This window comes from Kogia breviceps, chromosome 19, assembly GCF_026419965.1.
Source record: "Kogia breviceps isolate mKogBre1 chromosome 19, mKogBre1 haplotype 1, whole genome shotgun sequence".
NCBI lineage: Eukaryota > Metazoa > Chordata > Mammalia > Artiodactyla > Physeteridae > Kogia > Kogia breviceps.
In genome coordinates this window covers 9,679,378-9,690,780 of record NC_081328.1, presented here as the reverse complement: position 1 = coordinate 9,690,780, position 11,403 = coordinate 9,679,378, and the positions used below count along the sequence as shown (strand labels likewise).

Below are 11,403 nucleotides of genomic sequence, written 5' to 3'. Positions count from 1 at the left end.
AATGCAGGTTCAAACACCAGGAAGGCTCCTTTCCCCGTGTGGGAGGTTGGCGTAGGGAAACTGCGCTTCCTCTGAATCAGCAAAGGTGTGGGGGAGAAGCGCTCCATTAAGGGCTTGTTTTGAGCATGGTCACAGCCACTTAGAAGGGTTGTGTGATGGTTTCTGTTAAAATGTGAAGGGTGCATAACCTCTGGATTCTGCTTCTGGGCCTCGATCCCAAGGCACATTAGCTATTCCAAAAGGCACGTGCAAGGATGTTCACAGCAGAATCCTTTTGCATGCCGGAAGTATTACATAACAAAAAACTGAAGCATGTTGTACAATAAATCACATGTTATGTTACAAAACAAAGCTGTCTATTTTACGTAGATACATGTGCGTCTGTCTGTCTGTGTCTGTGTCTCTGTCTGAAAGGACACACAGCATACTGGGAACACTGGCAACCTCTATGAAGCAATATCTGCATGGCTTAAAGTTTTCACGATGAAACGGTATTCATATACTGCTTGTAAAATTAAATTAAATTAATATTTTAAATTACTTCTCCATTAAATATATGATTATGCAAAGCATTGAGCTGCTTTTCTAGATACAAAAAAGACAAGACTCAGTTACCCACCTCCAAGGAACCCACGATCTTAAGGAGAAGGAGAAGGTAACAGGGTCCTCTGCCCTCTGCTGTCCCAGGTCCTGTGCTAGGTACATTCATGATTTTTCATTTAACCGTCACAAGTAGGGTGGGATTTGGCTGTCATTTACTCACTTTACAGACAAGATACAGAGACAGGTATTGCCCAAGGTCACAGTCAGCTAGTGGCAGAGCCAGCCTCGGAATCCAGACCCAGAATGCACTGGAAGAGGAAAAATCCTTAGCCTGGGAATCCAGAGACCTGGCTCCCACCCCAGCTTAGCCACTGACCTGCTGTGTGATTTGAGGCCTTCCTTCCCCAGGCCTCCACGCCCTCTTCTTGCTGGCCTTGTCGACATGCTGCAATTTAAAGATGAGTCCGGGACTCCCAACTTCATGTCTCATAGCTTACGGGCACTAAAGCTCACATGCTCACACGCCAGCTCAGGTGACCTGGCAGCCGAGGGGAAGGGCTGGAGCAGTGGGGCGGGGAGGGGTGGGCGGTGAGCAACGAGGGAACACATTTCCTGCTCCTGTTCTGCTCTGTCAGCCTCCCCCTGCCTGGCCTTGGCCTCCAAGACCTGGGGTCTCCCATGTTACCCAGAATTCCAGAAGCCCCCTCGCGATACAATTAGAACAAAAAATAGATAACTAATAAGGACCTACTATATAGCGCAGGGAAGTCTACTCAGTACTCTGTAATGGCCTATATGGGAAAAGAATCTAAAAAAGAGTGGATATATGTATATGTATAACATTCACTTTGCTGTACACTGAGACTAATGCAACATTATAAATCAACTACACTCCAGTAAAAAAAAAATTTTTTTAAGAAATTGAAAAATAAATAAATAAATATTTGGTGTTTGTCCCCGGTTCCTGGCACACAGCTCCTAAAACCCTTGGAACCTCTGTGTGATAAGTGTTTTGTATGCTGGTGAGGTGACAGGGCTGGGGAACCCTAGATCACTTCCGAATGGGGGCTGGTCCCGAATGGTCCCAGTCTCCAGGGATAAAGGCTGAAGATTAAGTTATTCACCAAGGCCAATGATTTAATCAATCGTGCCTATATAATGAAAGCTCCCTAAAAATCTGTCAACCTTACCCTGTGTGTCGCTTCCGTTTGGCTGTTCCTGAGCTGTATCCTTTGCAAGAAACCGGTAAGTAAATTGTTTTATTCAGTCCTATGAGTTGTTCCCACAGATGATCAAACCTGAGGGGGTGTCCTGGGGACCTCTCCAGACCGAAGGGTAGAGAATTTGCACCTCATTTGAAACTGGCATCTGAAGCGGGGGTGGTCTTGTGGGACTGAGCCCCTTCAACCACGGGGTCTTTACTCACTCTGGGTAGTTAGTGTCAGAAGTGAATTGAGTTGTAGGGCCCCCAGCTGGTGTCCAGAGAGTTGGTGTCAGGAGGGGGAAAAAAAACCAAAACACTCCTCCTTCCAGGCTATACCTCTCCCCACACAGGGCCTCAGGGTCCTCCACTGTGCATTTTGGTTTTTTTTGTTTTTGGCTGAGGTGGGTCTGTTGCTGTGCACAGGCTTTCTCTAGTTGTGGTGAGCAGGGGCTACTCTTCGTTGTGGTGCGCGGGCTTCTCATTGCGGTGGCTTCTCTTGTTGCAGAGCACAGGCTCTAGGCTCATGGGCTTCAGTAGTTGTGGCTCGCGGGCTCTAGAGCGCAAGCTCAGTAGTTGTGGTGCCCGGGCTTAGTTGCTCCACGGCATGTGGGATCTTCCCGGACCAGGGCTCGAACCCGTGTCCCCTGCATTGGCAGGCGGATTCTTAACCACTGTGCCACCAGGGAAGCCCCAAGAATCAATTTATTATTATTATTATTATTATTTTTGCGGTACGCGGGCCCTCTCACTGTTGTGGCCTCTCCCGTTGCGGAGCACAGGCTCCGGACGCGCAGGCTCAGCGGCCATGGCTCACGGGCCCAGCTGCTCCGCGGCATGTGGGATCTTCCCGGACCAGGGCACGAACCCTTGTCTCCTGCACTGGCAGGCGGACTCTCAACCACTGCGCCACTAGGGAAGCCCTCAAATTCTTTAAAAAAAAAAAAAAAAAAAAAATCAAATTCTAGAGAGAGTCTTACTGACCTAGCTAAGCCCACATGCCCACTTTTGGCCAGAAGGCAAAAGAAACATCTTAATAAGCAGCCCCCATGAGAACAGCACACTATAGGAAAGAGACAGCTTCCCAAAGGAAAACTGAAGTTATCAAGACCATGGATATTGGGCAGGCAAAAATAATAGACATCTAGTAAACTGACTTTTAGCAGATCACAAATGATAAAGGGAGAAACAATTATTTTGGACATTTGTCCTATTATGTACTGGCTTCCCAAAGTGGCTACACCATTCTACATTCCCACCAGCACTGTATGGCTCCAATTTCTCCACTTCTTTGCCAAATGTTACCTTTAAAAAAACAGTTATAGTCGTCTTAGTGAGTATGAAGTGGTATCTCATTGTGGTTTTGATTTGCATTTCCCTGATGGCTAACGATGCTGGATTATCTTTTCATTTGCTTAGCCAAGTGTATATATTCTTTGAAGAAATGTCTATTCAGATCCTTTACCCATTTTTAAAATGGGATGTTTGTCTTGAATTCTATGCGTTCTTTGTATGTTCTAAACATGTCATTATCAGATATAATTTGCAAAAATTTCCTCATTCTGTGGTTTGTCTTTTCACTTTCATGATGGTATCTTTGAAGTTCAAAAGTTTTTAATTTTGATGATGTCCAGCTTATCTATTTTTTCCTTTGTTCCTTATGTTTTTGGTGTCATCTCTAAGAAACTGTTACTTAATTCAAGATCACAAAGGTTTAAGCCTATGTTTTCTTCTAAGAGTTTTATAGTTTTAATGCTTATATTTAGCTCTTTGATCCATTTTTTAGTTCCATTTTTATACATGGTTTGAGTTAGAGATCCAATTTCAATCACCAATGGCCAATGATTTATGTAATGAAGCTTGCTTAAAACCCAAAAAGAGAGGGTTTGGAAAGCTTCCAGGTTGGGGAATCAGAACGTTTATGTGTGCCACCATGCCAGACCCAAAGTCCATGGGGACAGAAGCTCCTTTGTTCAGGACCTTACCATGTATCTCTTCATCTGGTTCTTGACTCATATATCCTTTATAATAAACCAGTAATACAGTGAGTAAACGGGCTTCCTGAGTTCTGTGAGCTGCTCTAGAAAATTAATTGTACTCCAGGAGTGGGTCTTGGGAACCTCTGATTTATAGCCAGTCAGTCAGAAGCACAGGTATCCGAGGCATCTGAAGTAGAGGGCAGTCTTGTGGGACTGAACCCTTACTCTGTGGAATCTGATGCTATCTCCAGGTAGTGTCAGAATCGAGCTGAATCGTAGAACACTGACCTGGTGATGAAATCTGCTTGGTGGTATTGGGGAAACACCGTCCCCTTCCCAACATCAGAACTGAGTGCAGAATGTCTTACATAGTATTTCCTTATAATTCTTTTTACTTCTGTAAGGGTGGTAGTGTGACCACTCTTTACTTTCTATTAATACCATCCCAAACTGTCTCCTAATTGGCTGCCTGTCACTGCAGCAGCAGGATGAGAAAAGTCTATTTGGGAGTATACAGTGGGGAGCAGGCGTGACAATGACGGAGAATAAAAAATGCAGGGGAAAGCTTGGCAATTGGCATCTGGGGAGACTGTATTTCTTATCCTGATTTATTTCTGAATTTTTGAAGGAGGAATTTAATTATTAGAGGACAATGGGGCCAAGTATATTAATTTATTCCTGCAAAGACACTACTATGACAAATAGTCACAGTATTAATATCCAACAAGTATTAAGCACTTACTAAACATGTAATGGACTCGAGTTCTAAATACTGTGGATTTCACCCTTCTATCCAAGTCAGGTCCATATTTTAACTGTATCCAAGCAAACCATATTACTGCATATATAATGAGGCCAAGCAGATCTCAGCTGTTGTTTCCTTAGTAAGCAGCCTAGGGGGCTTCCCTGGTGGCGCAGTGGTTAAGAATCCGCCTGCCAATGCAGGGGACATAGGTTCGAGCCCTGCTCTGAGAGGATCCCACAAGCCGTGGAGCAACGAAGCCCGTGCGCCACAACTGCTGAGCCCACGTGCCACAACTACTGAAGCCCGCGCGCCTAGAGCCCATACTCCACAACAAGAGAAGCCACTGCAATGAGAATCCCGTGCACCGCAACAAAGAGTAGCCCCCGCTCGCCGCAACTAGAGAAAGCCCGTGCGCAGCAATGAAGACCCAATGCAGCCCAAAATAAATAAATATATTTTTTAAAAAATAAATAAGCAGCCTACATCCTTATGAATACCTTAATTTCTAATTTCACTACGTATGTTAGTTTCCTGCAGCTACTGTAACAAACTTAGTGACTTAAAACAGCAGCAATGTATTCTCTCACAGTTCTGGAAGCCAGGAATTTAAAAGAAGGGGGTCAGCAGGGCCACACTCCCTCTGGAGGCTCTAGGCAAGAACCTGTTCTTTGCCTCTTCCAGCTTATGGAGGCTCTTGGCATTCCTTGACTTGTGGCTTCCTCACTCCAATCTCCCTCTATGGTCACAAGGCCTCCTCCTTGTCTGTCTCAAATCTCCCTCTATAAAGTCACCTGTCATTGGATTTAGGGCCCAGCCAGATAAATCAGGATGACCTCCTTATACTCCAGATCCTTAACGTAATTTTACCTGCAAAACCATTTTTCCAAATAAGGCACAATCACAGATTCCAGGAATCAGGACATGGACCTACCTTTTGGGGGAATCACCATTCAACCCACTACACTAGGAGATTTCAAATAAGCTCCAAATGTAAAAATAAAAAATGAAAAGAAATGATCATTTGGGTAAAAAGTCATACTGAAGGACGCATACCATGACATTATATACAGCAGAAAATCACAAATCCATGCTTTAAAAAAATATATATTTAATGTACAGAATTGGAAAAAAGGACTCTTTGATAATAAACATACTTCAGGTAAACACAGCCTTCCTAAACTGATAAATATTTAACTGCAAATATTAATACCCTAAGTTACACTTCTATATAAAGGAGAAACTCCAAATCCTGTTCTTTAGGAAGACGTGGAAGGCAAGTAATACCTTAAGAGCAACTATTGCTATTTCTCCCCTTTCCTTGGGTGATCTAACATATTACATGATTGGTTACAAAAGGAAATATTATTAAGCACAAGACACAGCTAAAATTTATTACTGTCAGTACTAAATATCTGATGCTTATGAGTGTGAATAAATAAGTTAATTAAATATTAGGTACAAGGCAGATTCCAAAACTAACTGAAGCATGAAAAAAAATGGTATAAATACCTAATAGTCAGTTAATATACATTTTGCTCTTGGGTATGTTCCAGGCTTCCTTTTCTTTGCCAGTGAAATCTGCGTCCTTTTTGTCCATGTCTTCCATTGCTGGGCTCCAAGACAGTAACCTCTTCAACCTCACCAAGGCCTTGGTCACGGAAAGGATTTATTTCAGAAACAAAGTAACTTCTTTCTTCTTTCTAAGGGTCATAATTGTTTTGTCTGCTCCTTGCCTCCTTCAACGAGTTATTAAAGTCCCCGTGTGAGAAAAGTTACTGGGCAAGAACAAGCCATCTGTGTTGGCTGTCCCACAGTGCAGTGGCTGGTTAAAGAAGATGGCCACTTAACTTTTTTCTCACTTGGTCTCACCCAAAGAGTAAGGCAAAAGGATGAAGGTTACAGAGGACTCATGACCAAGGTACAACTTTTACAAATACCTTTGAATGGCCAGGGAAAGCTTTACTTCTTCAGTCATGCCGCCAAATGAGTCAGTATTGAACCAAGAATCCCTTCCCACCTGTTAGGGGCTGCTAAGCACAGATGCTTCAAAGATTAGTCCAAGGTAGTGCATAGATGCTTCAGGAGATTGGACCAAAAAAGAGGAGGATGTGGAATACAAGGAAGAGTGAACAAAGAAGACCCCCCAAAAGTACACAGTTCACTAGGATCAGAATGGTCATTGATATAAACCCCTTATCATTCTACCTTCTGACAAACTCCTCTTACTATTTAGACATTAAGATATTTTCAGTCTTTTGCCTTCCTTTTCCACATTGCCTCTAATATTCTGTAGTTTTCTGGAGTTCTGGACCAGGAACACCAAGCTCTCCCTAAAATCACTAGTCCCATGGTCTCTGCCAACATTTTCAAGCTCATCAAACAAAGATAATGTCTGTTTGAGTTTGGCCTGAACAATTTTTTGCTCTTCTAATTCTGCAAGAAGGGCCTGCTTAGTGCATAATTCAGTCTTATACTTCTCCTGTAACTGTTCAATTTCTTTTTGGAGAAGCTGGAATTCTTCCTCCCTATAAGGATGCGTCTCCTGAGATTTATCTTCCGGAAGCAAGACATTTGGGGGAATACGCAATATCAACTGTAAAAACAGCTGCTCCATTTTGCCAAAAAGGTTATCAAAACGTCCTTTCATGAAGCAAAGAAACTTTTCCGTGCACTTACGAATCTGGACTGGGCTAATCGCACAGTCTGGGATGCCATCCAGTTTCTTCAGAATAACCTGTTCAACAGCCTGCATCACTTCAAATAGGTAGTCTTGAAATGCAATGTAGATCCTAAGCATGCACGTTTGCGGTGTGAAGCCAAAGAACTGGGCCTCATAGGTCATCGGATCAACAGACATCTTGGCTTATTTTGCTTTGTTAATTTTGAATGTGAAAAATCTGCAAATGTAATAAGAAAAAATTTCATTTGTGTTCAAAAAAATCATCTGATGAAAGTAACAAATGACATTACCGATAGCAAAGCAAACAAAAACAAAACAAACAAGCAAACAAAAAAATATGAAGTTTAGGTTCCTTGATACCTGATGCTACTTCCAGCTTCACTCATCCGCAACAGGATACAAACCCTGCCTCTCTGAGGCTCTTTCCATCAGCCTGTAACCTCCCTTCTTCCTCCTCGTTGTCCACTTCCCTCACCCTCAGTTACTGAGGCTTCTGGCCTATGGATCAGCCTTCGGAATTCTGTTATCATCCCAGACAACTTTCAAGTTTACATGGATAATCTTACCGAGGCCCTAGAGACTCAGTTTCTTGAGTTCCGATGATCTTCATCTCCACTCTTTTAGCCACATGGCAATTGACATTTGTAACTTCTTTCCCCAGCTGCTCCTACTTTTTGACCACAACCTCATATGCTAATCTTCCAACGCTCATTCGCATTTTCATATTATACCTTAATCTTCAAGACTTTCAGCCCTCTGATCTTTTTCTAGCTCTCAGTCTCTCCCACCTCACTTCTTCCTCTCTCCATTTTAAGCTCCATGATCCATCACTTCAACTTCAACATGATCCATCACTTCAAGTTGCCAAGGTCCTCACCTCCCCTGTCCTTCCAACCTTGCCATCTGAAAAATATCCCATTAGAAGCTGAGCAAGCCTGACGTTTTCTCAAGGGTCTGGGAGACATTCCTTTCAAATGTAAACATCTAGGAAAATAGCACTCCTATCTCCCTGTCACTGTGGGTGTTTAACCTAGGGACCTTATTCTGAGCTGTAACCATATACTTGTCATAGAAATAAAAGTATTAATAGTTTCATTATTCCTGCAAAGAAATTAGCTAAAACAAATGGCTACCTCAATTACCAGGTGTATTTAGGATGAACCTTATGAAATAATTTGAAGCAAGTCGTGCTGTCAAATCTTTTTATGGGACAAGATGCTGTTAATCTTGAGAACTTATGTAATGGCTAAAAATAGAATGGTTGTAATGGTTTAGCTGTATAAAATAGAGTAGAATTTCTTTCTGTCTTTGTACTCTCATTCACAGATTACCTATAATGCATTATAATCCAGGTATGCTTATTCAGTAATAAAACTGCTGTCTCTTCTATGTCTTGTGGAGAGGATTCTGTGGATTAACAGGATTTTAATTTCAACACTACCCTATGCCTTCAGGATCAATTTCAAACTCTTTCACATGGCTTACAAGGACCCTCATCATCTGACCTTTACTAACCACTCTGTCCTTTTTAAGGACCTCACATATGCATAACTGAAGTGATAATACTTCCTATTTCATAGCACTCTATATTTGGTACATGCTAGGTCCTCTCTTACTTATTTTATTCTTCTTTCATCTCCCATAGGAACCTACTCCAGTGTTTTAATGTATGCCTTTTCAGTTCATCTTTAATTTTAATTCATCTTTAACAGGTTTTAGACATACAGTTGACCTTTGAACAACATGGGTTTGAACTGCACAGGTCCAGTTATACGTGGATATTTTTCAGTAGTAAACACGAAAGTACTACATAACCCATAGTTGCTTGAAACTGTGAATGTAGAACTGCATATATGGAGAGCCAACTCTAAATTACACAAGGATTTTTGACTGCTGGGTGGATTGACACCCCTAATCTCCACGTTATTCAAGGGTCAACTGTATAGTCTTGAAAAATACAGTTTTGTTTATGTATGGTTTGCTTTACATTATGTTTGCAATCACTTCATGTTATTACACTTCATTGTTATTTTACTTCATTGGTTCTTTTTTTATTTTATTTTTATTTTTGGTTGCATTGGGTCTTCATTGCTGCGTGCGCGGCTTTCTCTAGTTGCAGTGAGCAGGGGCTACTCTTCGTTGCCGTGCACGGGTTTCTCACTGAAGTGGCTTCTCCTGTTGCGGAGCTCAGGCTCTAGGCGCGTGGGCTTCAGTAGTTGTGGCTCACAGGCTCTAGAGCACAGGCTCAGTAGTTGCCGCGCACGGGTTTAGCTGCTCTGCGGCATGTGGGATCTTCCCGGACCAGGGATTGAACCTGTGTCCCTTGCATTGGCAGGTGGATTCTTAACCACTGTGCCTCCAGGGAAGCCCCACTTCATTGGTTCTAACTGAAGTTTTTCATTAATTTTACCATATGCGTATACCGTACTTCATGTGTCCACTGTCCACAGTTGCTGGGCGACAGAGTTTAGTCATACATGATTTCACTAAATACTACCAAAATGTTCTCCAGAACACTAGGGGTGGGAGGACAGCTAGGCTGGTTTACCCTCCCATTTGCAGTATATGAGAATTTCTTTCTCATGTCTTTGCCTTCACTTGATATTACTCAAAATTCTTATTTTTGCCTATCTTGTAAAATTATTTTACAGTGTTGCTTTTTGAAAACCAAACCCATCTAACCCACACACAGGCTGGACACAGAGGACTGCAACTACCGACAGTCTCCTTGCCTCCCCAAACAGCTTACTGTTTACATTAGCATGACTCTACTACTCTAGGAGACCAGAGTAATATTTTCATTGTCCAAATGGCTTGATTGTTCATTATGAGCCCCCGGAAAGACTGATCAACTCTGAAATGCTAAGCACCAACAATCTGTACAGCAAGATTCTCTGAAACCCTTGCCTCAGCTGTTTCTACCAATGCTGGACTGCTTTTCATGAGCTCTACCCAATCCTAATCAAGCCTCCAAATTGAAAAATCCACCTTAAACCAAATTTGCGATTCTCAAAAAACTCCAATCTTGCCTGTCATCCCTACGAGACACTGCCAAAGCTCTGTCAAGGTGTTTCACTTACCAGGGTAAGCAAAACATCCAGCACTGTTTTATCAATGGGCTGCGAGGATGCTGTTTGGGGTGCGGGTAAAAATATTTTAATGTGCGTTTCTCCAACTGCCAGTAAAGTTGAGCACCACTTGAAACGTATTAACTCTTCAGGTTTCTCCTTCTGTAAATTACCCCTTCATATCCTTTTTAAAAAACACTCTCTCCAGCCTTTTACTTAATTCCTTCCTTATATACTACCAGACGAGGCCACCTTTAGTGCTTCCTTATAACCCACCAAATAAAGTATAATATTCTTAACTTTGCCTGCCATGATCATGATCAGACTACTCTTTGTTCCAACCAAACCAAGCTATGGCCTTTCCCTGTGATGTCTTTCCCTCAAGAGAAGATGCCTGGTCAAATATCTTCCAAGGGTCAGTTTAAATACACTTCCCTGGGGACCCACCCCCTCCTCTGAATTCCCATCAGGACCTCTCTTCGGGCACTGGCCAAGTCCTACTTTAGGATATTATTATCACGGGCCTATCTTCTCCGCAAGCCTTAGATTTCCTGAGGGCAGGATGAGTACGGTTTCAATAGATATTTACAGGTGAAACGCGAGAGGTGCCCAGGATACCTCAGCGAGTAGAGTAGCTGGAGCCCCAGAAACCGCGGGGCAAGAACCACTTCCGGCCTGAGGACTGGCTCCCGGCAGGCCCCGCGCCCCCGCTGCATGCCGGAACCTTCAGGGTGGAGGTTCGCGGCCCACCGGAGACGCTGCTCCATCTGGCCGCTCCAACCCCCGGCGATGAGGCCTCACCCAGTGCCACCCCTTCTCGCTCCTCTTCAGAGAAAATGCAGCCCCGTGGCACTTACCCAACGACCATGAGAGTGACGAATTCGACCAAACACCGGCTTCCCGCCACCTCCTTTAAACCACCGCCTGATGCCAGAGATAGGCGGCGCCGCTGACTCCCCCAAATTCCGACCGCTAGCTGCCTTAGAGCGAGAGCAAGATGCCACCGCGCTCCTGATTGGCTGTCTGTCCAGGAGCAACCTGTAGTGGTGACGGAATGGGGGCAAGCAGGAAAGCTAGCTGTGGCCTGCGGGGATTGGCGGAAGGAAGCCGTACTCACTCTCTTTCCCGCGACGTAGGTGGGTGGAGAAGCGAGGCTGGGCCGCCGCGGAGACACAACTCGTGATTGG

The 11,403-nt window shown here is 43.6% G+C and overlaps 1 protein-coding gene across 1 annotated transcript; it reads right to left on the bottom strand.

Annotated features, from left to right (window-relative positions):
- Positions 1-5,563: 5,563 nt before the first annotated feature.
- MIS12 (MIS12 kinetochore complex component) lies at positions 5,564-11,335 on the bottom strand. Its single transcript, XM_059046825.2, has 2 exons — positions 11,074-11,335; positions 5,564-7,365 (listed from the first exon to the last, which is right to left on the bottom strand). The coding sequence occupies exon 2, from the start codon at positions 7,323-7,325 to the stop codon at positions 6,705-6,707; it is 621 nt and encodes a 206-aa protein (XP_058902808.1). The 5' UTR covers positions 7,326-7,365; positions 11,074-11,335; the 3' UTR covers positions 5,564-6,704.
- Positions 11,336-11,403: the final 68 nt, after the last annotated feature.

What these genes read in the sequence shown, in the direction of transcription:
- MIS12 (XM_059046825.2), bottom strand. Translation starts at nt 7,325, where the DNA reads ATGTCTGTTGATCCGATGACCTATGAGGCCCAGTTCTTTGGCTTCACA.